At 35.5% G+C, this 26,575-nt stretch overlaps 2 protein-coding genes across 6 annotated transcripts in view; one reads left to right on the forward strand and one right to left on the reverse strand.

Moving 5' to 3' along the window:
• The window catches only part of LOC139959634 (ATP-sensitive inward rectifier potassium channel 12-like), a 73,367-nt gene extending 58,320 nt beyond the window's left edge, over positions 1-15,047 (forward strand). For all 5 annotated transcript variants that reach the window (XM_071957413.1, XM_071957414.1, XM_071957412.1 and 2 more), the window contains one exon: positions 1-15,047. The gene's annotated coding sequence lies outside the window, so the exon portion shown is untranslated.
• Positions 13,844-26,031, reverse strand: LOC139959639 (lipase maturation factor 1-like). The gene is made up of 11 exons (XM_071957423.1): positions 25,761-26,031; positions 24,063-24,372; positions 23,523-23,533; positions 22,202-22,350; positions 21,400-21,465; positions 20,570-20,740; positions 20,102-20,276; positions 18,969-19,122; positions 18,090-18,273; positions 16,990-17,102; positions 13,844-15,835 (listed from the first exon to the last, which is right to left on the reverse strand). Exons 1-11 carry the CDS (start codon positions 25,963-25,965, stop codon positions 15,613-15,615), a joined length of 1,761 nt encoding a protein of 586 aa, XP_071813524.1. The 5' UTR covers positions 25,966-26,031; the 3' UTR covers positions 13,844-15,612.
• Positions 26,032-26,575: the final 544 nt, after the last annotated feature.

Consider the following 26,575-nt stretch of genomic DNA (forward strand, 5'->3'; position numbering starts at 1 on the left):
ACAACTGGACCCACATCAAATACATCACATCCGTCCCATTAATGGATCTTGAGTTGACCAACAACTGGGAGTGAGGTTGATTCACCCGAGCTGGAAGATTTTGGGCAGAAATGGATATCGTCGCAGCAGCTGAGAGCTGGGAATTTCAGGTAGAACCGTATTGGATGCCTGACTTCATTGGTACAACATGACATCTGCACATCGTGGTTCTGATTGGTTTAATTTTCGTTACTGGTAATACCTGGTTATACTGTGAAGTGTGAACTCTAACTTAGTCCAATGTGGTTGACAGATGTCTTAATAGAAAGTCTTCATCGCCTACTTCGATCGAAAAACTAAACTCTGGGAGTTCAGTCTATATGTAATATTAACAGGATCACATCATGCGAGATCAATTGGTTTACATGTTTACGTTGTCATGGCGATCGGTAGTCAACCGATATAATCTCAAATTGATATTGATAGCTTAACTGTTATTGACATTATCACAGAGCAGCTGTGGAAATCATCGACTCTAGAAAGTCAACTGAAATGAAATAATGTTTATACGGTAACCAAACATTGAATCAAACCCTTAAATTTGGGAAAGGCAGTTTAGAAGAAGTGAACTGGCTTTTTTTGAACGATCTTTGTAATAATATAGTTATACACATGGTGAAAAGTATTATCTAAGAATTTGAAATGCTTGCATATTCGGGGTTCCTTCCTGCATGGTTTATGGGAACAATGATTAAGTTACATTTTATCGTAGATCTCCACAGTGTTTTACACACTGTGAATAGAGCCAATACAGGAGTTGATCAGGTTTAATGGGTCAAATCCCCTGAAACCTTTCACCCACTATGGTTCTCCCTTCCTTCTTGGCTAGATGTCAAGAACTTACACAGTAGAGATTTGTTTATTTCCTATTTCAAATGAACTGAGCCTTTATTTAAGTTAAAACCATTATCTATGTCTGCAAAAGGTTCATGAAGTGTTTTCCTGTTTGTTTTAAGCACATGGGGAGGATAAAAAAAGTGTTGGTCTTTGTATCAAAAGGAGGATAGAAACAAAAGCTGTAAAGATGTGAAACCGATTTTGATTTAGTCGAGGAAGTACATCAGATTGTCTATTCATAATACTAAACGATGTGAGATCGTTGTTAAACAATCCCGAGACTGAAAGCAAAGGAACGATTGGTGAGGTCATATGAGGCAAACCCAACAACATACTAGCTTAAAGTTCACAAGAAGGCTATGTGTCTTTGCTCATGAATGTTAATGTGTGTTTAGGTCGCAAAGCAAACAACTACTGTAGTTTATACTCTGTGATTTAGCATACATATGTATAAATCTAGTACTGTGGTGTAATGTGATTTCGCTGATTGGCTATAGTCTTGAATTTATGCTTTCATAGTATGAGGTGAAAATGTTATGCTGCTCTGTATAAAGACAGTTGTATGTTAATTGCTCACTGCTGTATGTGACCACAAGTTTGTTGGTGTTCATACTACACGATCCATCTCCTTGGATTGTGAAATAATGCCACAATCTCTAAGAATTCTCTGGGTATATTTCTCATTTCGCTAATTTTCAGTTTGAAAATTCCCCGATGGAATGATCTACAGTACTAATTTATTCACCCAAGAAAGAACCTTGGTTTAAGAAAACCAAACGACTTGATTCTTTCTCTCAACCCCCAGTCCCTTCCCATTGGGATTCTGAATAAAATACTCAATGATAAGGTGTGTATGATAGGTTTTATTTATTTAGCTAGGGAAAAAGATTACAGCATAATCAAGATTCATTTCAAGAAGATCCTGCTGAGATCGAAATGCCAGGCCCTCTTACTTGTACGTTAACGTACGCAGGGATTGCAGTACTTAGATAAGGTGTTTGTTAACTGTTTTTGTTCTCACCCTAAGCCGTTAATTGAATAACTCTTTACGAGGAGAGCTTCTTGTAAAAGCATCTACCTTATTCAAATCTCTTCCACTTTACTATATTGTTTCCTAATATATATGTGTTCCATATTTCTTGTACTCAAATCTTATTAAAAAGGATCTCCTGAACGGTATTTGGTTCAAGCTGCAGTATATTGTGTCTACAAATGAAGTAACCTAATTATAGAGGGCACACTTCACATTTTACTGGACTAAATGTTGTTGTTTGGGGGGTACTTCTTAGTCGCTTGTAATATAGGTCACATCTATTTTTAGCCATATTAAATCTGCTGTGAGGTTTCTTGGATTTTAAAGAGAGATTTAGAGTAAAGGAAATCTTTCTTATCGTTTGTTTGGTTTTCATATATGGCTTATGTAGATTTTATATGATGTTATACCTGGTCACTGCTTGGAGTGCATTTGAAGACAGTACTATTCGATAGCTTATATAACGAATGGCTTATCCCGTGGGTTGCAGTTATTATAAAACCAATCAAACACCCACTAGCTTTGTGCGTTATAAGTGTATGCTTTCCGCTAAATCTAACTTATATTTATATTAAAGTTCTTATACCACTTCTTAGTACCACAAGATGGTACCACCCCTTGGGTACGGTACTACCAGATTATGGAGAAGTCATTCCAAGATCTCTTTTTCAAATCCTGCCTCTCTACTTACTACCTTATATGTGCTCTCTGCGTAACCTTATATTCTTCTCGTACCACTTCTTAGATGGTGCCACCCCTTGGGTGGTAGGGTACTACCAGATTGTGGTGATGTCAGTATGGTACCACCAGATGGTACCACCATTTAGTACCTTTCTATCAGATTATGGAGAAGTCAATCCAAGATCCTTTTTTTCAAATCCTGCCTCTCTACTACCTTAGTGCTCTCTGTGACTGTGTAATCCTATATTCTTCCACGTGGCATCTTGTACAAATTTGTTTACAGGAATATTTTGAACATGATATTCAGCAAACCAAACTTAAGGCATTTTAGTCCTGTGTTATAATGAATATAATCTACCTGCCAATACGAATTAGTATAGCAGTCTGTTTCAGGGGTTGGAAAAATTGTTCACAATAATGCCCCAGAATAAATCAGTATGTAATTACTGTAAGTTTGAAATGGTGTTAATAATCAAGTACTTGCTTTATAGGAGCCATTAATCTGGTTGTTATTCAAATTTGCTGGTATTAGTTTAAAATCATCATTTCTGTATTAATTAGAAATTTGTACTTGAAAAAATAACAGAGTAACCTCTACATTTCCATACAAAGCTGTGATATTGAAAGCAAACAGGTTGGTTCAACGGTGATGATTAAAAACAGGATATATTTGTGTTGTATCTTCACATGCTCAGTTCATTCATGGGAGAGGCCATTATTTCATATATGGGAGAGGCCATGAGAAGAGTAGGGTGGAGTAATAAGTTGTTGCTGGGTATAGCAGTTGTTGGGGATAGGGATATCCTCATCTGGGATTTCACTTCTATATACAAGAATATCTTGATTATAAATCTTTGATGATGAACTGATGACTTGCTTCCACCAATGGTGGCGTTTGTCATGCAGCCCGACGTATACCTCTTATTGCCCTGACTTAAAGTAACCCATTGACAATGATTGCTTCAATGCTACAATAATGAGTCTGAGTTCATCCTGTATACAAGAGGCTTATGGGATGTTGTTAATAGATAGATAGATGATTTATTCAGCCACATGCATAAAAATACAATGGAAATTGTTCAAACACAAGAGCTCTTAAACAGACATGAAATTGAAACGCATAACGATGAAACACATATAAAAAGTGATATTGCATGAGTAATAAATACCGGTAGGCTATCGACAATGGTATAAAATTGTTATACATATAGGCACACACATAAAAGATACATTCATATGTAAATATATTTTGTTATATAAATATATTTACATATTTGGATGGAAATGATGACGGAAATTAGGGGAGTGGGTTACTAGGAGTAGGAGCCATGTACTGTTTTAGTTGTTGTATGAACATAGTTTGGCTTTGATTGAACTAACTGCTTAGATATGTTTAACAATTATCCTTAAGTTGTTTAAAGTTAATTCTTATTTGTTTAACTAAATACAGGGCTACCTGTCGAGTGTGGTAGTGTTTGCCGTAATACATTTAATTGAGCTATTATCGTTTCATTATCATATTAATTATGTTATTAGCATTTTATGGTGCAATTATGTTTGCTATCAATTTGCCTGTAAGAGAAGATAAGCTACTCAGAGGACCATGTCTTTATTTTAGTATCATCTGGTAAACCCACACACTTAATGTTCCAAATGAGATCTGAACTATACTCTGCCCTTCTTCTGTTTGCTCTCCAAATTTGCTCAAGAAGTTTTTCAGACATATCAAAAATATAATTTTTGGGGGATGGAGATAGAGGGGGCAATACAAGAGCTGAAATGTGACTGATCCACTCACGTTTGGTATTTCTAGCACGTTTGATGGCAGTTTTGCTTTATGCAAGTATGACATCATGCTTGTGCTTCTTTTACATATGAATCGTTTATAATGATATGAGGTTGGCTAGATTCGTCTTAACTGACATTTTATCGGGGGAACTCTTCCTTTCGTAGATTAGTTTTGTGATGAAACCTAGACCTTGCTGATTTCAAACTTTTCAGATCATAACAAGTTTGGCTGATACCTTGAAAGTCATTTCATTATGTTTGAAACTCTTGTACTATACTTGAAAAGCCAGGTATGCAAATTTAAATTTGGTTGAAGGCAATGGGCATTGGCTCATTTGAGAATGTATGAAGGCCAGATTAACTTGAAGTTAACATTGTCCATCAAAACAGTTCTGTTTGAAGGCACTGAAGACCACCACATTAAGGATCTTTCAGTATTCCTAAAGCAAAGGAATAAGCTAGAGCTGTACTTAGACTCACTTGCCTCTCTCCACCCAGGGGTTAAATGGGTACCTGTAAGGTAACATGTCATTGGGCGCAGTATATAACTGCTGCCGACTGCAGGGATTGTCTCTGGAACAGGTTATCATCAACCAGGGTTAATATAACGTCTGTAAAGCACTTTGAGACCTATCGCTGGTATAAAGCGCTATATAAAAATCAAATATTATGATTATTATTACAGACATCATAATTAGACCACTTTTCATCCACTCCCTTCCCTCTCTTTCACTTCACTCAACCCTTGTCAACCTATACACACTGTGTGAGGGTATGGGAGTGTTAACATTGTTACCTCTCAGTTCTGTTAAGTGACATCAAAACAGTAGTTAATGGACAAATGGCCATGAATGACCAGGTTATATATATCCTGCCCTGTAAAGCTTCTTAATAAATAGAACTGTTAAACTTGTGAACTCTACACTGCAATTTTTCGGCTTATAAATCTAATTTTCACCTTTGACTGGCAACTACAAAGACACTGTTTGTTGTATCAAAAAGAAACTGCACAAACTTGCAATAAAAAAAAAATAATATTTGTAGCTAGAATTTTGTGTAGTGGTCAGAATCGATCTGCTTGTGTTGAAGGGAAACAACCCTGCAATGCTGTAAGGGTATAGGAAACTTTAGTAACATAGTTGAATGGATTCGGCTCGATTACTGGAATCTAATGACTCCTTCCCATAATTCCTTCCGATCTCCTTGAAAGTGCTTTGAATGTATCACCTGATAGCTCATGTCACTGTGTTATAGTGCAGGAGAGTCAACAAACAAACAAACAATGACTGCTAAGAAGGAACATCCAATCTTAATTACAAAAATTAATTAATCTGTTAATTGGTAACTGTCTTATCTGGTGGTGCCTTAAACTGCTAGGTAAATAACCATTAAACATATTTAGTTAGTTTAATAGTCAAGTCATGTTAAGTTTTAGGGAGGATGGTGATAAATATGAATATGCATATTTTATTACCACCCTTCCTCTGTCCAAGTTTTTTCTTTCCCTAAGTTTATAAGTGCTTTATAACAGTAACTATGTTGTATGTAATAACTTCTACAGTACAAACTCCTACACCATTTAGTATCAGGTCAAACTTAAATTGTAATGTAAACTTTAAATCCAGCTGTATTTCACTGAGCACTAGGTAATGTGTGATACTTGTTACTGTACTGCTCGCTGAATACCCTATCATGTTCATGTTTTGATTTCGTCGTCTGAATGTAATAAATTTATGTCAGATAACGCCTTCTTTATCGCACGAAATGTATCTGATGGCCTGTGATGTCGACGTGGCAGGCATTCCTCAAAAGCCTTTACTTCCATTTGATAGTAATGTTGCTGATTTCTCCTTGAAATATATGTAAGGTATTAATATACCATTTTAATTGAGTGAAAATTGGTAAGCTTGGAAGCTAATCTACCATGAGAGCAAAGAACAGGAATGAAAGGAAAAAGAGGAAAGTTGTTAGATCTATTTGGTTATGTTTGCTTAGCTGAAAACATGTTCTTTATATTTGAAGGCGTTATCAAAATGCAATTTATAACAGCATTTTCTTTTACATGATGGAAAAAAAAATGGAGGTCTTTCCTGCTCAGTTGCCATGGTGATGTCACTCACTCTGCTGTTGCTAGATGGCTTTGTAAAACTAGAGTCATTGGAATAAAAACAAGTTGCCAGGATCTTGTTTCAAAGTTAGTAATGCAGAAATGTCTACAGTAAACATTTTGCAGAACAGTTTGTTACTGGCAAGTTGTTGATGAATACAGGGACTGGTTGATAAGACTTGAGTTACAATCAAACATACAACTTTCATGAACACTTGATGAGGGGGTAGGTTTGTTAGTATTAAACATCCTAGCACTTCATAAAATGTCTAATGTTAAGGTAGATTTATTCAGAAGCATGACATTCAAGTGTGATTGAATCTAGCGAGTGGTATGATGGATGACATGGGAGTATTGTTGCCGCATATAACTCCCATGGTTGCTTCATAGGAGAGGGAACTGTGAGAGTAATATCATGAATCTACTTAAAAGTGAAATATTAACATCCTTTTCTACATTTACTCATTTCAATGTGAATTTCTTGTAATGTGTTAATGATTTGCAGGCAATACTATCATTAGTTGGATATTTAACATTACTACAAGTATCCAGCCAAAAATCCCTTTGCAGAAAAATAATTTGACTCCACAATTTTCTCATGAATTTTGTTGTCTTTCTGTGGAAATTTGGTAGTATCTGCCAACTACTCTAGTAGATCAACCAACATCAAGGAATACAGGTGATGGATTTACAACGGTCTTTATTCTTGGTAAGAAAAGTCACAGATGTATTAAACTCTGCCCATAAAGTTATTGTTAATTACTCCAAGCTAGTACTTCATCGCTCCAAAAGATTATGATGGTAGTTTGTGTTATCCAGTCACAATGTAGCATAATTATTCTCATTCACATATCATTATTAATGATTCATTTGAACAAAGAGAGTTTATTTATGTAGACTGATTTATGTTGATCCATGATTTGGTTATTTGATTTCATGAGTGTAATTAATATTTAACCCTCTTAATGGTAATGTTTGTGATAACAGCATGGTAATTGATTGTACAACAGACGGAATTTTAGCCACTTGGAGATATGTTTCCTTAGCTGAAAATGTTCTTTATAGTTGAAGGCAATAATCAAAATGTCATTTCTTACAACATTATCTTTCACATTACTGAGGTCAATGTACCATTACCTTTATGAAGGGCAAGTATTTTGCTGCTAGGAAATTACCTTGTCATCGCTCTGTTTCTAACTACTGTACGTGTATTGAAAGGTCATGTTACTGTACAGTGATGCTGGAAGGCCAGTTCAGGCGTTATCAGCTTGCTTCTCAACAAAATTCACAGGTACGACTTGTCAGTTGTTGTAGTTTTGTATAATTCAAGGCTTTTCATAGAAAAATTATCTTCATTAAAAGTTATTCTGCCCGTAAAATCGTTTTGTTCAATCCGAGTGCTTCACCGTTGCTTCAAGAAAAAATTTGACTCCAAATCTGATTGGATTTTTGTCACATTCAAGGACAATCTTCCAATTCTTATTATGTGCATATTATGGTGATTCATGGTCTCAGATGATAGCGCACCTGTTATCACACTTGAAGTCTTAACTGTTCCATATATATATCAGTTGAGGCTGGAAGTTTTTTCACTGTTCTGGATTTTACAATTCATTACGATTTCAAATATACATATTCATTTGCCTTTGTCGTTTACCCCTATTGCATTAACATAAAGTCTGTTTAAAGTACATGTTTCGAGATCCGGCTTTAGGAATCACAAATGATTTCGAGTTGGTTAGCATGATGTTTGATCTCTAGAGCAAGGCAAATATGTCACCAAAACAGAACTAGTATTGTTCGATACAGGTGACAAACGCCTACAGGGGAATTACGACCTTCCTTACCGGTTTTGAATCTCTGGACATACAATCAGAGTCCATACTCTAGTGGTTACGGTGTCCGCATATAAAGTGGGAGGCCCGGGTTCGAATCCCGGTGGAGGCTGGAAGTTTTTTCACTGTTTTGAATTTTACAACTCATTACGATTTCAATTATATATGTATATATAGATATATATACACTCTACCTACTTCGAGGTACAAAGGCATATTCTTTAAAGCAAAACATTGAATTTTCAAGAAAGAATTGGACAATGAAGAAAGACCTATTTTGTGATATTATTCTCCACATACATTGCTGTGCAATAAGTTTGAAGGATTTTTGGCATTAGGTGTTAAACAACCATGTGAAATTTTCTACTTACTGTAGCAATGTCAGATATCCATGCACATAGAAATCTTTTTTGTTTTTTTCTCCTTTCTTTTGAAACCTATGTTTATTTTATAAGTCTGTATGTAGCTTTAACGTCCTGTAAGTTTCCGGTGGTCTTTTCATGAAGTATGGTCGTCATCGTCGGCAACAATCAATGCAAATTAAAAGGTCAAGGGAAGCCGAGGGAATTCAATCAAGTATTAACAGAAACGATTCTTTTTACTTCTTTTACCGTCAAATTTTCTTCCTCTCGTGTGCGTTTGGGCTCTCTCCAAAAAACCTAGCAGGTTTTTTTGCTGATTAAATAAGCTCTCATCAAGGCTACCATTCTGAGGCTTTGCTTCATAAACAAACTATTTTTGTATCAACCTTTAAAGATCATCTACGAAACACTTGGGTTTTTTTTTCTCTCTCTCTTTATTTTTTCTCACTTTCTTTCATTTTATTTCTCTTTATTTGCAAAGATTTGACAATGGAAAGTCAAAACAAGTTAAGCTTTTTGCCTTTGTTTAATATTATTGACCTTTGTCCTCCTTCTTTTGTATGAATAATTATTCTTGTGGGATTCTAGATAAAGTGTTTATGTAACAATCAATTAACAAGAGTTTATTTCATTGAAGGAACCCGAGAATAATCGTTACAATATTCCCAACGTCACGTAATATCTTTGATTACATAATTCACACTCAAACAGTGTAATGATGTTTTATTGCAATATTGGCACGACAGAAAATGTTGAGAAATCTATAACCCTTTCAAAAACAGAACGTCACAGAACGTCAGAACATTTTCACCGTTTCCACTTTGACGAAACCTTGTCACTAATGAAACAAAGCATTTGAAAATCGATTAAAATGAAGACTACCTAATCGGTCGTGTTCCTCTTAGGTATTAAAGTAACGACTGATTAATTTGATTCTATTGACGTCACAGAACAGAAGAATTATACACATATATAATGACTTTGTTTTTTCTCCTTCAAGAGGCATGATAAATTGATTGAGGTGATTTCTGTTTGTCTGTGAATAATGAATTGCGTGAATCTTTGCAAAGTGTGATCCTTTCAAGCAGAAAATAAATCTCATCATTATTGACCCAAAATTTGGCTGATTTTGCGTAAAATCTTAATAAATACCACCCACCAATCTGACCATCCCAAATTATTTCCAGACTTTAAGAAGTGTTTCCGCTACAGAGTATCAAAATCTCGTAGTTATTAAAGGAAAATGACTGAGTCATGACAGTAGAATGTTTGGTTGAACTCTTAACATGTGTGACCATTTTTTTGTATAAAGTTTCTTGCTTTTTTCATGGGCAATAATGATGATATATAAAAGACAGTATTATTGTTAAGTAATATGAAGGTTCACATTTTTCATGATGTTCTTCTGGCTGAAACAAGCACAAAGTGGTCACCACCATAGTAGATGTAACCATGTACACTATACAGAAAAATTGATTCCGTCTCTAGTAACATTAATACGAGGTGCTTCCATTAATACTGTATGGGGTAGGGTTGACAAGAACATTCATATTTTTGGGAAAAGTAAAATAATACGGATTGTATTTTTGTACACACAATTTCACATATACACTGCTTTTAATACCAAAGTACAGTTAAATAGCAATACATGGATAAAGAGAAAGTTGCAGCATATTTCAAGGTGTTATAATTCTCTATAATTTATGTAAAAATGACTTTTTATCAAAATGTGGCAGCTGTCAGTATCTCACATTGGTGTTAAATTTTTGTTTGTTTTCATGGGTTTTTATTTCATCTTTTTAAGACTTATCCCTTCGTTCGAGGCATGTATATTGAATTTTAAGAAAACAGTACCGTATGTATAGGTAGATATAAGTTTCATTCTGAATCATTTTGAGCCGAAGAATAAAGTTTCTATTTTTGATGACTACGTTTGGAACTCTACTACTTTAAGAAATAAATAATAAAAAATTAAAGAAAGGAGAAAGGAATGAATAAGGTAGACATTTAAAGGCACAAAACAAACCTAGTTTTGATTTTGATAAAAAACTCTTTCTTTTTTTTTCAATTTGTTTAAAGTACCCCATTTGGAGGAAAATTTTACTTCCAAAAGGTACCTTTAAATGGCAACATTGAGAAGAACAAACATTGTCTTACTACATTATATTGAGATTGTTGTGCTAAATAAACTTGTACAGTTTAGATATGCCTTAAGTCATTGTATAATAAAAGTTTAAATAAAACGAAGTTTTATCTCAAAATTGTTGAAGATTTTGAACAAAAGTGTGTGAATTAAGAAGTTAATCTTATTGAACACAAAAACGAGTGTCATTTCTTGAAGGTGAATAAAAGTCAGCAGTGGCATTAAAAAATGTGTTTTTCTGTCTTTTTCTTATGATTGGGTTGAGATTTGATAGGTAGGGAGAAGACTGCATCAGGGAGGGGGTGGGGAGGGAACTCTTTCTAAACTGTCCTAATTTTAATCTCATGTAAACTAAAAAATAATTTTAAAATGGTTAAAGCCACACATCAGATGACTGTGATGTGTTGAGGTACAACAGGTGAGGTGAAGAATGGGTAGGGCGAGGGGTGGGTGGTGAGGGCGGGAAGAATGGGTAGGGGCAAGGGGTGGATGTGGGGGAATGACTCTTTCATAAAAGTCTACATGCAAACTGAAAAATATGGTTGGACAATTTTTGAAAGCATTTAATAAGCACACCTTTAAGTAAGGGAGGCATCGCTTAAGATTTTTCCTACAAAATGTTTTGGCTAACCCCCAGGAGCTGTGATCAGGCATGTCCCCATCCCTCCCCCCCCCCCCCTCTCACACACACAATGACTTTGCCTCAAGATTCATTTTTTGTACCAATTTACCCCCTTAAATTAATAACAATATGTGGTATACTAGAAACCCGGAGTCAAATTTACAACTCGTGTTACGACCAGAGGGAAGGAACGGTAGTTTTTGCTGATTGAACAATTTTCAATTTTCCTGTGTCTGTTTCATTATTCATTGACACGGCTGTTCATTCCAGATCAAATTTGTTTTTCCGTGAACAAATTGAGATGTTATTTTGATAAAAACACAGAAAATGAACCACAGGGTAATAAATAAAAAAAAATAATAAAAAAAATATCTAGTTTGGCAGTGATTTTCTTCATGCCATCAATCACCAACTTCAAAGGGCAACTGTGACAACTGGTAGTAAATTAAAGAAAAATATTTGAGCTGAAATCATACAAAAAACTATAAATTTAAGACAAAATCCATTAAACCAGTTGATCTTCTGTGATACAGATACCCAAAATTAAGCAAATAAAGACAATCCCCCAGCATCCTGTTTTTTTAGATTTCGAGCACATCTATCGGAAATTGATTAAATACAAACTCTACAAAATTAGGTCACCATGGTTACGGAGGTGTTTCTCTTGAAATTGCAACCTGTGGTATTAGTGAGTAGTCACTATATCTAATATCTCGCTTGTCAGGCATGATGAGATGGCAAGTAAGGAGTTCATTCCAGAGCACTGGTGAACTGGCATACTGACCTGATTTCCTGGTTTCACAAAAGGTGCTAGTTTCATCCAAAGCGCTAATATGCCACTTGTTTCAAGGGCCCCCCACCCCCCACCCCTTGATGCTTGTTGGATCATTGATCTCATAGCAAGTTTATGTCCCAGTAGCCCCTGTTTAAGGGGACACTGCTATCAGTATAATTTCTCTACATCAATTTGGTAAATGTGCAGACTGTAACACTGAGCCAGATGGCTTCACTGCATTCTTGAAGTGATGATACAGAGACCTCAAAGCTAATGGAGACCAGTAGAGGTGCTCAGGAAATGATAAGTTCTTGCCCTGCCACCTCCCTCCTCCTACCCCTCCCTCCCCTACCCCTCCCTCCCCCTACACCTCCACATGGTAGATTGACAATGAACCACCATAGGGCAGGGGGGCATTCAAGTTTAAACCATTGCTTCCTATACTTCACAATACGCAAGTTTCTTGTGTTTACTAGCACCGATGAGTTTAATTTCGTGCTGCCTTGAAATGGCCATAAGGTGTATGAAATGCTCTCATTATTTACTGACAAATTAATAAGCAAGAGTTACTAATCAGATCTATATACCAGTTAAAAAGGCAACAATGCACAACAGAGAAACTAATGTTGGTCTTCTTTCCTTCATACTTTATTTTTATAACCGAAATACCCCTTCAAATATGAACTGGACGGCAGCCACACCAATTAACTGTTTTGTCTTCGACATATTTGCAAAACACAAATGAACACATATTGTGGTACTGATACAATATGACAGGATAATTTCCTATCACCCAAATGTAAGGGACTAACATAGCCGTGTCAACAGGAGTTAATTGCCGTTAGCCTCAACGTTAGGAACACAGTGTGACGCTAAGATGACTTCAAGGCTGTTTCATTTTTGGCCGGTAGTTCTAACAGTGTGACACTACGATGACTTGGAGACCATTTGATTTTTGCAGGTAGTGCTAACTCCAAATAGCTTTGAGCTAACTCCAAATAGCTTTGAGCTACCTTTGATTCGACTAAATGTTAAACATATGCAAGCAACAAACCGATAGCAACCTCGAATTCTTTCTAATTACCTTTTGCGTCATTCAGTACTAATAAAAGAACCCCAAAAGTGTTCAAAATGCTTTTTCAGAAACCTGTGCTGACACCTAGGCAGCACTAGGCTTGACTATTGATATCTTTGTAAATCATATTTTCTGAGCTGTTGATTGGACTGTCATGATTTGAGAAAAAAAAATTAATCATAGTCTCAGGATATGGAAACATGATCACTGAAAACCTTACATGGAGTTATAAAAAATCAAAACCAAACTGCAACTTTTGCAAGATTAAAAACTTTCTTAGCATTTCTCCAAAATTGATTAAAAGTTTTATTTGGTCACAATTTTTTCCAGGGAGTTTTAATAAATCAACCAAGTGTTACTCAGAATCAGACTGCAAACCAGCCTATGAATAGAAGTCCTCCTGGATTTATTCATGAAATAAACATTAATTAACCAGATATTACTAATTCCATTCAATAGTAAGGTTTTCATGTCACCCAGAAACTTCTTCATAAAATATAGGTATTAAATCATGCAACAAAGCAAATCAGAAACATTAAAAAGAAATCAATTGTTTTCTTCTTTATTGCTTTTAACCAACTTTTTATCAAAAAGTTCTACAACTAAATGCAAGGAGATTTTTTAGAACATATTAATGAAAGTGACTGGAATGGGAGTCTAGGTGTACCTGCTGCATTATTTAGTCACAGAGTCAAGAAAGAGCAGACAACTAAGCAATGTAAATCCAAGAGAATGCTTGAATTGTCGATAGAGTGAAACAAGACTTTTGTGAGCTTAGCATGGCTCGGTGCAACTTCTAGTAGGATCAGAGAGAAGTAATAACTTCCTTTTGTCCATTTTTTTTTTTTACCAACAAAACATTTGTATCTTTGTTTCAAGCAAAATCAGTACTGTCTGATTATCTTAGTAAGTGTTGAAACTTGAAATGATTGTAAAACAAGAATGAAAGATGAGTATGTAGTAATTCACAGCCAGGTACAGCTACGATCAGGTGACCACTCAAAATAGTCATGTGAGTAATGGGTGACACGCAAAACCACTGAAATCAAAGCCCCCTATTTCTAAAAGTATACGAGCACCCCCACCTTTAGGTTCAATGACATGTGGCAGAAGATTGAAATGTCAAAACAAAAAAAAACAATCATGAATACTACCCCCAAATTTTGTCAACTTTAAAACTCAACGTACTCCTATGATTGTTATTATTAAAAAAATAGACAATTTCAAAACCGCGGCATGAAACAACACCAAATTTGTTGTGAAAAAAAAGTCACTTCTAAGAATTATGAAGGTCACAGTCTTCATTCAACCAGCAGAGAATACTCTGAGGTCAATTAATCAATAAATTAATTATTAGCTCTAGATCAATCAATATTAACTTGAGGAATTGAAGAACCAAGTTAGTCATATGTTTTTGGTGGTCTTCTGACATTAAATAATTCTTCATTCAATTATCATAGCGGCAAAAGCACAGCCAATGAGAGCCTTCCCAGTCAGACGCAGCACGGCGCCCTCAACAGCATCGGCACAAGAACACTGGTATTAAACAACGCAAATAAAGCAAACCTTTCTGAACTGAGATATGAGGTGGCATTCACAAAGAAGGAGAGTGAACTGAAAGATCTTTAATCAGCCCTGTGTACTGTATGATTAACGAAGTGAAAACATTTCAAAATAATTATGTCAGTAGCGTCTGCATTATTTGTTGTTTGTTTTGTCTCTGTTTCTTTCTTTATGTTTTCTATCCCACTTCATGATAATTTTTCAAGATAAAAAAAAGGGCAAATATGTGGAATTAAATGGTTAAATATCCCTCTTATCAGGTTTATGTCTTGGTATGTATTGAGGGTTGAGGTTGTTGGTTGAAGACAATGGGTATGTCACAAATAAAGTTGACAACTATAATCTTATGATTAGATTCAATATTTTATCATGACCACAAAGTAATGCACTTGAAGATATATTTTAAACTATAAATGGGGTCACACGTGAAGATTTTTTTTTTTACATCAGCCTACGTTAATTTCAGCATATCTTACTTTTGGCCATTGCACGACTTTGTTTTCCGGTAAAGGAATGAATTTTTCATCAAAAGATATAAAAGTTTGATACAAAGAAAAATAGATCTGTTCCACCATGATGTCAAAGATAAATATTAAAGTTCTGATTGTTTTAGACCTGAATCAGGAATTCTCTATAGACTAATGCTTGGAATCCACAAAACGACAACACCCTCAGAGAGAATGAACCGCAAGAAATAAGATAAAAATTATAAGCAAGTGAAAAAAAAAATTCACAACGTTTTTTTATTTTAATTATGTCTTCCGCTTAGCTTTCTCTCGTTTTTCTTCCCTAACTTTCTTCTTGATGTATTTTGGTAAGTCCCAGCTCTGATTTTTCATATAGTCATAGAGCGATTCTAAGGACACCGGTGGTAGATAATCCCCCAACAGTTCCCTTCTCCACCACTGCCCCTTCTTGGCTTCCTCACTGCCGATCTCGGTGTAACGGTAACGATAGTGTTGAGCCCTGACGAATCTGAAAGGTACCAATTATTTTTACTGAGCCACTTTTCTTGGGTATAATAAGATACGCCAGTTTGGTTGGTCATCTCATACATTGACATAAATACTTCAAGGGACATTTCGGTGGCTGAAGTGGATTGCTTAAATGAAATTACTGGCAGTTTTCTGCATCTCTAGGTTACAAAACCACATTCCTTATAGCATTTTGTGTGGCAAAGATATAAATTCGATCAAATTTGGTGATATTTTGTCAATTGCATCTGGCAACAGAATAATGAATGATGTCATCACAGTAACTTTGCACTGTAAATGTGTTTGCTTTTCTCTATAATATTTAAATTATTTATCCATGAAGGAAAAATATTATTTCTGAAAAAAAAAATTCCATTTTGATGAAATTCTAACTACAGGGAACATTGACGGCAAATGTTACATTCCATGTGTATCACATTTATGGATACATCAACTAGAAGTTATTAACATGGGAAGGATAAGCTTTTGCAGAATATCAGATTGTGATGACATCACAGACCACCCACTGTGATGCACTTCCTGGTGTAAGAGGGGGTTAGCTACTCAAAACAGCTTGCATTCAATCAAACATACCTCCAGTTTATAGGGAAGAGAAACTGAGATGGAGGGGTTTTCAATTAACAGTAGAATATTTATATTCTCTTCAAGAATACATACATTATTTTTCAACGGAACATTCCGTCAACTCAGAAATGAAAAACTAAGAGCATATTACTGGTTGTGTAATATAGAAATGTTTGATACTCTTCTCCTAACATGAAACTAAAATAATAGACGAACAATATCAACGATTTCAACAAAAGAATATGACATACCTCCTGCAGACTGCTTAAACAAGCTTGATGACTGTAAAAATTTCATTTCCCTAAAATGTTAAAGCTCAAAAGTAATTCTATTCTACTCAAACACCTAACTATACCTGCATATTAGGCTATATAAAGCTTCCTTCTGGTGTAAACTACACTTACTAATAATACCACATCTACTGTACAATAACCATATGTTGAAATCTCAAAGGGTAAATGTGATACTGTATTGCAACTGGCACTGTTAACCGTTGCTTTCCATGGTCTGTATTAACATAAATCAGATTTTACAAATTTTCTGTCTGCAGCAGCAATCCTTTATACTTACTTTGGTGGTTCCCCTCCCTGAAAGGGGTTGTGCTCTATCAATGTCATAATCTGCTCGTCATTCATCAAGAATTTGCCGGCAAGATGAATAAACCAATTATTTGCCTGGTAATTCTGCAGGTATAAATAAACGTACGCAATGTATGCATAAATTGTCTCCCAATACATAAAATCTGCTCTGCGTTCTTTTCGTCGAACATCGACTTGTCCCAGGAATACAGACAAAGTTGATGCTTCTCTCTGATTGACATTCCACCAATCAACGGCACATTTGAATAATTTATGGCAAGTGTTGTAATGATCGTTACCTTCAATTAGGAAGCTATAAGGAGAAGCAAAAGCTAACAATCATTATTGTGATAGAGGTACTTGTCATGAATGACATCCCCTAAAAAGGTAAGGAAATTTCTTATTTCATTTGGAAGTTATATCAATTTCAAAGGGCCTTCGCAGAATTGAAGATTTGAGCAAGTTTAAATATGACAGAATTGAGCGATGTATAGTTAAATGTTTTCTATAAGTAACTGTGCTTATAACAATGTTTATTTCTGTCATAGAGATGAGTTTTGCTAATGGGGTGCTCAAGTCTTACACATGACCCAATAATGGCATTTATTTCATTGTCAATCTTATTGGCAATAACCTGGAATATATGACAGGAAAAACTAACAGAAAGTAAAAGGTGTCACTCTCTAGGGCACTATGACATAACAGAATATGACATAACAGATTTACAAAATGGCAGTCTCACACCTCCCCACCCCATCCCCACCCACCTTCACCCCATAAACCCGACATGACTTTTCAAAGATAATATCTCCCAAACAGAGAGAAACATTTTCCTGATACAATTGGGGAAGCTGATCATCAGACACACCCCTATTATGTCAGCTGATATAAATGCAACCGTTAAGTTTTTATTAAAATCCATATTACCCAGACTGATTATGACTAAAACACAATTCAATGGTCAAAATGTCAGCTCTGGCAGAAAGGTCCTTTGAGATTTTTGTTTTCTTCTCATATCAACTGGTGACTGCAAACATTATAGTACACACATAGGGAAACATGACTGAGATGTTGGTTGTCATGGTTACAGACCTGAAAGGCAGCAAACCACATCAGCCAGTCCAGTCTGTAGTGGTACGGAGAGATAAGGCAAGGTCTCCGACTGACATTTCCTGGTTTGCACACAAATTCGTAATCCAACCATTCTGTCCCAGGAATGCTTGGGTCGTTGCTATGGGTACCCTGGAATATAACCTCTGTCCTCTCCTTGGTGACACTAAAAAGAATAATACCAAATAGGGAGTGTTAGGAGCGTTAGCTCAGTGGTTAACGCCGGTGCCTTTCCATCATAAGGTCCCCGGTTCGAGTCACTCCAAGATTAATGTATGTCGTCCAGTTACAGAGTTGTTGACAATTGACAATTCATAATCATGGACGTTAAATATGAATGTAAGAGACTGACTTCGGTCAGCTTGCGGCTTTGATCAGCCAATGAGGCTTCTTCGCGAGGAGGATCTGAAATACGTACATATATAGGCTGACTAATAAGGCTGACTTATAACTTGACTTCATTTGGCAACTAATCATGTTAACAAGACTTTTATTTAACCTTACATGACCTCTGACTGCCACCAAAAACATGTAATTTAATGTACTCAGAATTGAATCTGATGTGGAATTTCTCTGAAAAGTACAAAAGGAGCCCAAAAATAACCCGCAAAAATAAAACTGTGAGAAATGATCTGAGTGAACATCAATTGCATCTATTGTCTTTAAACTCCTAACAGAATTTGTTCACAGAAAATATATTTAATCCCATGAAGCCATCCAGCACATGTTACTTAATATTAACATTCGTAATTTGTTTTACCAAATAAAACCATTAATTTGATATTACTGGCTTATGTTATTGTAGTATAGATGATGTATGAACTCAGAGGCAGATATATATAATGTAAGAATCACCCATACCTGCCAAAGGCGCCGTAAGTATTAACCAGCCTAAGGCTATCGAACGATGTGTTCATGGCTTGTCTCGATGACAGTAAATTCTGGACCACTGGGATGCTTAAATAGCCAATCAGTAACGCCAGGCAAATATTCATAACTCTTCTAATATAAACACCTAAAGAAAAAACAAGAAAAACAGAATTGAGACAACTAAGTGTGGGCGTAGAACAATTTAAAAAAACAGAATCAACTGCATGTTGAGATGGCAATTGAACTTAAACTAATTTAACAGTGAAGTTTATTTGGAACAGAATGTGTTGAACCAGAAATCCACCTTAATTTATGCCTGAAGACAAAAAAAAAAAATTATAGCATGGTTTATGGCATATCTTTGAAAGCTGAAGTTTGAGCTAAGGTACAAGTATTTTGTGATTATTAATTCAAAATTTATTAAAAATGATCTATGACATTACTTCCACAAAGTTCCCTCTTATCAGGCAGTTTTAAGAGGGTGATATTATTTGAATTACTGACAATGTAGGATCAAGTCTTGACCAGTTATTTACAAGTCAGACTGTTCCATGGTGTAAAAGGTTTTATCCAAATGCATATATATGTTCAGGTTAAGTTACAACAATCATGTAAGCCACAAATATGGGTCTCTGCATGTTTCATTTATGAATGATTGTAGATAAGAAAATAAATTTTAAAAAAATCATTGCAAAAATACTGGTCTATGAAATTTAAATTACTACTAGAAATACCTCTTCCAAATAGTGGACTATGCCAACCAGTCAAGAATAAACCTTGATTCAGAATGTCATATTAAGTGAGCAGATTGACTCATAATTCCTGCCACTTCATTTTGCCATTCCCTTCCTTATGACTTGCCTTATCTTGCCTAAACAATAGAAAGGAAAACACTCATTTCTCTCTTTCTCAACTCAAAAAGATTGTTCTTTCTACGGAAGCACCAATCAACTTTGAGAGCATAATTTTGGCAAGTTAGAATGAAAGAAAACTTTATACGAAAGTTTAGATGGAGAATATCTTTTACCGTTGAACATTTCCATTATCAAACCTATCAAAGCAACAAGGAGAATGTCCTCCCTGTGGCATGTGTCGACGGGCCATCATTTCATACCATTACTCACCGACTGTTGGAGAAGGACCAACCCCTAGCTTGTCCTCTCTCTGAATAATCCTAAGCTTCCGTTTTGTGTCTTCGGGAAACAGAAAGGAGTAAAACTTATCATCGAGACAGGCCAAGCTTGGTAAGATGGTCAACCAATTGAGGAAACTGAGGTTACCACTGATGATAAGTACAACCTTTGATAAAGAAAACAAAGAAATATCCATTATTAAGTGGGATAACCAGAAGGTGTGATTATATTTCAGGTGAAGGGGAGGGCTAATAGAGTCCCCCCCCCCAATGGTTGCAAAGTTTACACAGCACACATTTATGTTTTATTTCACAGAATGGTTTTGCTCGTAAAAAATAGAAGTCCCAATGACAGAGCTTAACTATTAAGCAACTACATAAACCAATGGGTGAAAACCTTAGGCCTCCCAAACTACCCCCCCCCCCAAAAAAAAAAAAAAAAACCTTTTACTTCTCTTACCTGAAATAATACTTGTATAGCAGCTCCAAGTAAAAGTGATGGTCGCCATGGAATCATCACAAAGAAACATGAAATTAGTTCGATGAAGTGATTAGAGAGAGTCTCAAATTTATGCATTAGACCAGGGGACTGATGCAGATAGTAGCTGATGGGGTTAGGCACAGGCTGGGTCTAAACAGGAAAGAATGTAGGGAAGAAAAAGAAGAAAAATATATCAATCAAAAATACTGTTTATATCTTATTAAATTGTCTTGACTCTTTGGTGATAGTTTAAACAAATTAACTCAATTCAGGGCTGATTGACTGTACATTTACACACCATGTCCCTTTATACAGGAGTTGCTCCTTCCCAGGCAAAAAAACTCCATCATCACCTTTATGGAACAAAATCAAATTAAAATTAGATTCAGGCCTAGAATTTCAAACTTTCACACACTTGCTACAAGATGCCAGTGCATAAAAAATCTACTGGCTAAAATCAAATTCCAACTTGCAATTTCCTAGAATGAATACAAAAAGCAAAATTAATTTTTCACCTGGCAAAAAAATGCATTTGCCTTTCTTTTCCTATTGGCAAATATCAAAATCCACTGGGCATTTAGCCAGTAAATAGCTGTGATTTCCATAATAATTAAACACTCTTTGTCTAGAAAAAGTGTGCTGAAAATGAAAAATTTTCAGAGAAATTTTACATTATTGTACAAAACTGGTGTATAAAGAGGTGGACACCCGCCACAACCCCCCCCCCCCTCCCACCCCCACAATCTCCCCTTGGACGCACTATCCCAATTTTCAAACAAAGAAATATGATAACACTTTGTTTGTCTAACCTCATAATGATAGTCCATACAAGTTAGATCCCTCCAACATTGGTCACCTCTAATTTTAATTAGACCCTGTAAAAAAAATGGTAAACAAGAAAAGAAACACTTTAGAAAAGACTCCAAAACGACCAACGATAAATAACTATACAGGGTTTGTACTTTGATTGAACTCATAAATATGACAGATTTCCGTTTCAGTCGAGAGTTTGTTTTTAGCAACGATACAGAATTTGACGGTAGAGTGTAATGCCTGACTGTGGCAGCTTTCTATCTTTGTCACATTCTTCTTTCCTTTTCTTTCTTGTTTTATTCCCCAAAATCTAAAATAACAAAAAACCATTGACAATTCTTACGTCAACTCAGGGTCTTATTTTGTGTGAACAACTGAACATTGAAGAAAATTTCAGGTTTCACTTCCTTTGTACTCAAACTAAGTTAACAATATATATATATAAATAGTAAGAGTGCTACACAACTCCTCTTGGGGTGGGGAGAGGGTGGGGAATTCTCATCATTCTGTATCATAAATATCATTTGTGTTTATAAAGTTATGAAAGACAAAATAATGCTCAGATCTATACAAGTGTTTTTATGACACAGCCAACTCAAACTTCTTGCACTGTGTTGTGGAAGAAGAGGTTATAAAATTTCAAAGTCTTAGAGCCTCATCAGCCTGCCCAGTGCCATTCAATGTCAATAAATACAACATTGTAAGACACAGAGCTTGGTCTGGTTGTGTAGAGGAGTATATATATATATTGGCAAGGTTTCTGTGTACTAAATGTATGCCTATGTATGTCATACGTACCGCTCCCAACATGATTCGAAATATCAACCACCTGTAGCCCCAGATGGCCACCCAGGGAGGCTGAGTTTTTCTTGGGAATTGTCGGACTGTCCATACAGGACACAAGAATATCGCCAAGAAACCTGTTTCCAGCAGTTGACTTTCCCAGCCTATCAGTGACAAAAATTGTATATATTTTAACAAAATCCTGTGCAAATTAGCTGTAATTCATAACTTTTATTATATATTATATTAATAACACTTCTTGATCCACAAAAGTTTTCTGGAGGTTGACAAATTTTCAGATGCTTTTATCTACTTTTCTTTAAAACGTTAAATAAATAATGAAAATGAAAAGATTCAGATAGATACATAAATGAGAATGAGTTAATATAAATTAAAAGAGAGTTTCTGCAACTCCAGATGGAAGGAAGTTTATGACCTCTGCAAGGATTTAACATTATAAATAGCTGAATGAATTTACAAAGTGACCTTACTTTTACTGCATATATTACGATGCACAACGAATATATTGCTACTGTAGTTTGTTGTATCAGTGCAATAATAGGGTCTTATAAATATCAAGGCTTCAAGGTTTAACCTACCAAACTTTCGGTACATATGCACCTAGCCTAGCCTGTAAGAGTGGCCTTTCTCTGTCAGATGTGAGATGTTTATTTATTTATTCTATTTAAATGCACTTCATTCACACATTCCTTATCTTTTGTATTGAATAATGACACTGTTTTGAGTGCTTTACATTGATTTACTCCTTCTTGTCGAGTTCTTCAACGCAGATCTGTTTAAGCTGTTCTTTATGTTAAATTCTAATGGGTTTTTGACATGATGTATGTAAGCCAATTAGGTTTAAGTATTCTCTATTGATGGAAGGAAAGCTGATAGAGGAGAGCGAACACAGCTGAGAGGAGAATTGAATGAAAAGACCCAAAGAAGCAAGCTTAACCATATGCTCACTGTAAAATAAAAGTACCAATATACCCATTCCTCTGATTACTACAGAAATTTGCACATTTTGGATGAGAAGAACCAATTTACAACTTTCTTGCAGGAAGCATAAATTGAGTACATTTGGTGCAGAATGAAATTGTACAGCAAAGTTTGCAACTACTGTAGCTACCTTCAACAAATCCTTGAAATTGATTCATATATTGTAATACCAATTTTTCTACAAGAAATAGTGAATAATTAATTTGTAGAACTTCAAAGTTATTCAAGTCAGCAGTTACTTTCAGGTTCCATCAAGATAAGAGGAAAGATTAATCTCACTATTTTATTTTTAAGCTCTGTTACATAAAACATAACAAAACATGTCCTCACTTACCAAATGAATACCTGTTACAAGAGAAAACAAGAATAATTGGAATAATGTGAAAACCATATTCCTTTCACAAATGTATTTCTAACCGGTTGTTCCACTTTGATCAATGATAAACACATTTTGATTGATTCTTGGTAAATGTAAGTCAAATCGTTTCAAAATACCATGCATCCATACTAATTAAATAAGCTGTCCATAAGTTGGTGTTGTCTTTTATTCTTTGCTAAACAATCATAATTCCATAATTTTTTTTGGTGGGGGGGGGGGGGGGCTGCAGGGCTGTATCATCCCTAATTGGTTGCAGAATTTGGACTGGAAGAAGTAGATATAAAAATTATAACAATTGTGTGTTATGGCTATCATATTTAGTCAATTAATTAATCAATAAACCTATAAATACAAAAAATACATACATATGTTAATTAATGCAATGCATACGTCCTGGTAAAACTTTAAGTCATTAGTTTATTTTTTTTTTAAATATGGGATATTCAAATTGGATAACAAAATAAGAACAGTTGAAAGAGGAAAGATTCTACTAACCATCGTTGGCCAACACTGACTAAGGAATGGTACAGCAACCACAAAATGATCATTAATGGCATATTGGCAGCACCAGAGATCAAGACGAAGGCAGACACCCCAAGGCCACCATAGGCTATTCTGTCCAGCCATAGGTCAATCTCAGATTGATCAACAAACCACAAGATGGTTGGCGCAAATGAAATGGCTTTTTGGTTAACTTCCCCACCAACATAATTCAAGATTTTATCCAGGTGCAGTTTGATTGGTAGAAGTCCATGATTACCCAAAAGTTGCTTGTTCTGTTGAAGAGCCACTAAGAATGCGACAACTGCAAGAAAAGAACAATTGATGTTAAAATGCTATGCAGGGACGTTGCTAGGAGTTGTGATGGGGGGGGTGGGTGAGGGGGGTGTACCATCATAATATTCCAACTAGAATCATAATTTTCAAACTGGTTGGATTTGTAAGTAGGTGTGCCCTACCACAAATTCGAAATTTACAGCAGCATAACACGAGTGAGTTGTCAATTCTTTGTACCTTAAGTGTGCTATACCGTGTACATAGAAATATGCTAAGGTGCTAAATCGAGCGCTAATTGGCCGTATTCAGACAATTTTCAAGTTAGTTTGTAGTATTCTAACTTTATTATGGGTTGTATAAGGGGTTAGAAACAACATTTTGGTTAATTGTAACTTCAAATTTCCCGAAATATTGTAATAATGTAAGCCTAAAATTATAAATATTAGAAATAGCGTAATATTGTTGACTCACAATTCAGAATTATCGGTTCAAGAGTGAGATCAGATAAAATTATTGAGATGATACACATAGATAAAAAACTTCCAACTGCTATGTTTCAGACCACCGATTTTCCAACTATTGAAGATTCCAGCCAATTACTGAAAGATATGACACAGAACTCTGCTACTGCTAGATTGTTTGAGATATTCCTGCAAAACTACAGTAATTACTGTAGCCAATAAAACATAGTTTGAGACAACAATTTTATTCTTTCATATTGATGATAGTAAAACCAATTGCATAAGTTTTCATGCCAGCTAGAATAATCATAAAATGTCTAAATCTTCCAAAAGGTTTCTATCTGAGGGCAGTACACTTCGTAAATCACCTTTTTAACGTTACAAGATGCTCATTAATCTAAATCAGATCTCCTTACTAGGCTAGGCCTAAGTAGATTTGTAGTTTTTAACACATAAGGGACAGTCTGCTTATTGATACAGCTAAGCATGTGCACTACTAATTCATCTAAGACTACTCCATGATATCTTAGGCTATTTAAGTTTATGGGACTGCAAATGTATATTTATTTTGCAAAAAGAGTCCTTAAACGAATTCCGAGGACGTTAACCAAGAAACCAAGACAATATCCCATTGATAATTACATTTTGGAAATAAAAACTGCAATTCTCTATCCCTGTATATCAATTCATTCAGATATTTTTCATGCATGGAGTATTGAGCAACTAATTATGGTGTCCAGAACATTGAGCATAGCAATTAAGGCAAAGGCCTCTCTGTATGCCTACATACATTTGTTGACAAACTGATTCCAGTAACATTGAACATTACAGAAAATGGGAAAAAATGCATCATAAGGATATCACAAAGCTTTCCGGGTGGCAATTACTTTGCTGAAATAGGACAATATTAAATCAAATATAGGTTAAGCCTGTCATCTAAACCCTTAGTCCTTACAGTAAATGAAAGCTAGGTATCTGAGCAAAACTATTCGAGTCAACCAGTATGTTCCTGTTTCGATGCATTTCGAACCAGCCTTCAACTTCGCAGATTTGTCTTTGACATCATTCTTCTCAAGTCCTTCTTTTTCAGTAAAAGGTTCATTAAGATCAGTTTTACTCTTCCTCTGTCGCAGCTCTGATCCCGCGTTATCGTCTGCCATAAGTATGTCCTGGCACTTTTGCTACCGACAGACACAACAGTTTCGTGTTTCGCGCAAATAGTACTGACACATGTAATAACAAATACGGCAATAGTGGGTGCACACAGGTAATATTTATCATCGGCGACGTAGGAAGCTATCGCAAAGTTAGGGCCCAAAAACCGTAAACAAAAAACCCGGTGGGACGTTTGGAGTCTTCTCAGAAGGATTGAAGGGCTGTCGATGTTACAGGGGTCAGATGGGACATTTAAATTTTGACGATTTATACGGGAAGTTATCGTAAAGTTTTGACTATTTCATCGCAAAAAGTCGATGCATTGCCGAAATTTCGACTCAATATATCGAAATTTCTGCAATTATTTCCAACTGTCCATTTTTTTTATCCTCGATGTTCGGCTATATTAGATCAAAGTTCCCACTTTTTTTCTGCAATTTCCACCTTTGATACAAAAAATTCTCGAGTGGGATTCTGGCAAAGTCCAATTGACTAGCTGCATTAATTTCTCCACATGATAAATGGTGCCTCTTCTTTCCCTCAAAATTCCTTTATTTGTTCTATAGACCAAGCCTCCATGGCTTCTTTCGCGAGTTCCTGCTTGCGGGAAGATCA

This window comes from Apostichopus japonicus, chromosome 19 (genome assembly GCF_037975245.1).
Source record: "Apostichopus japonicus isolate 1M-3 chromosome 19, ASM3797524v1, whole genome shotgun sequence".
Classification (NCBI taxonomy): Eukaryota; Metazoa; Echinodermata; class Holothuroidea; order Aspidochirotida; family Stichopodidae; genus Apostichopus; species Apostichopus japonicus.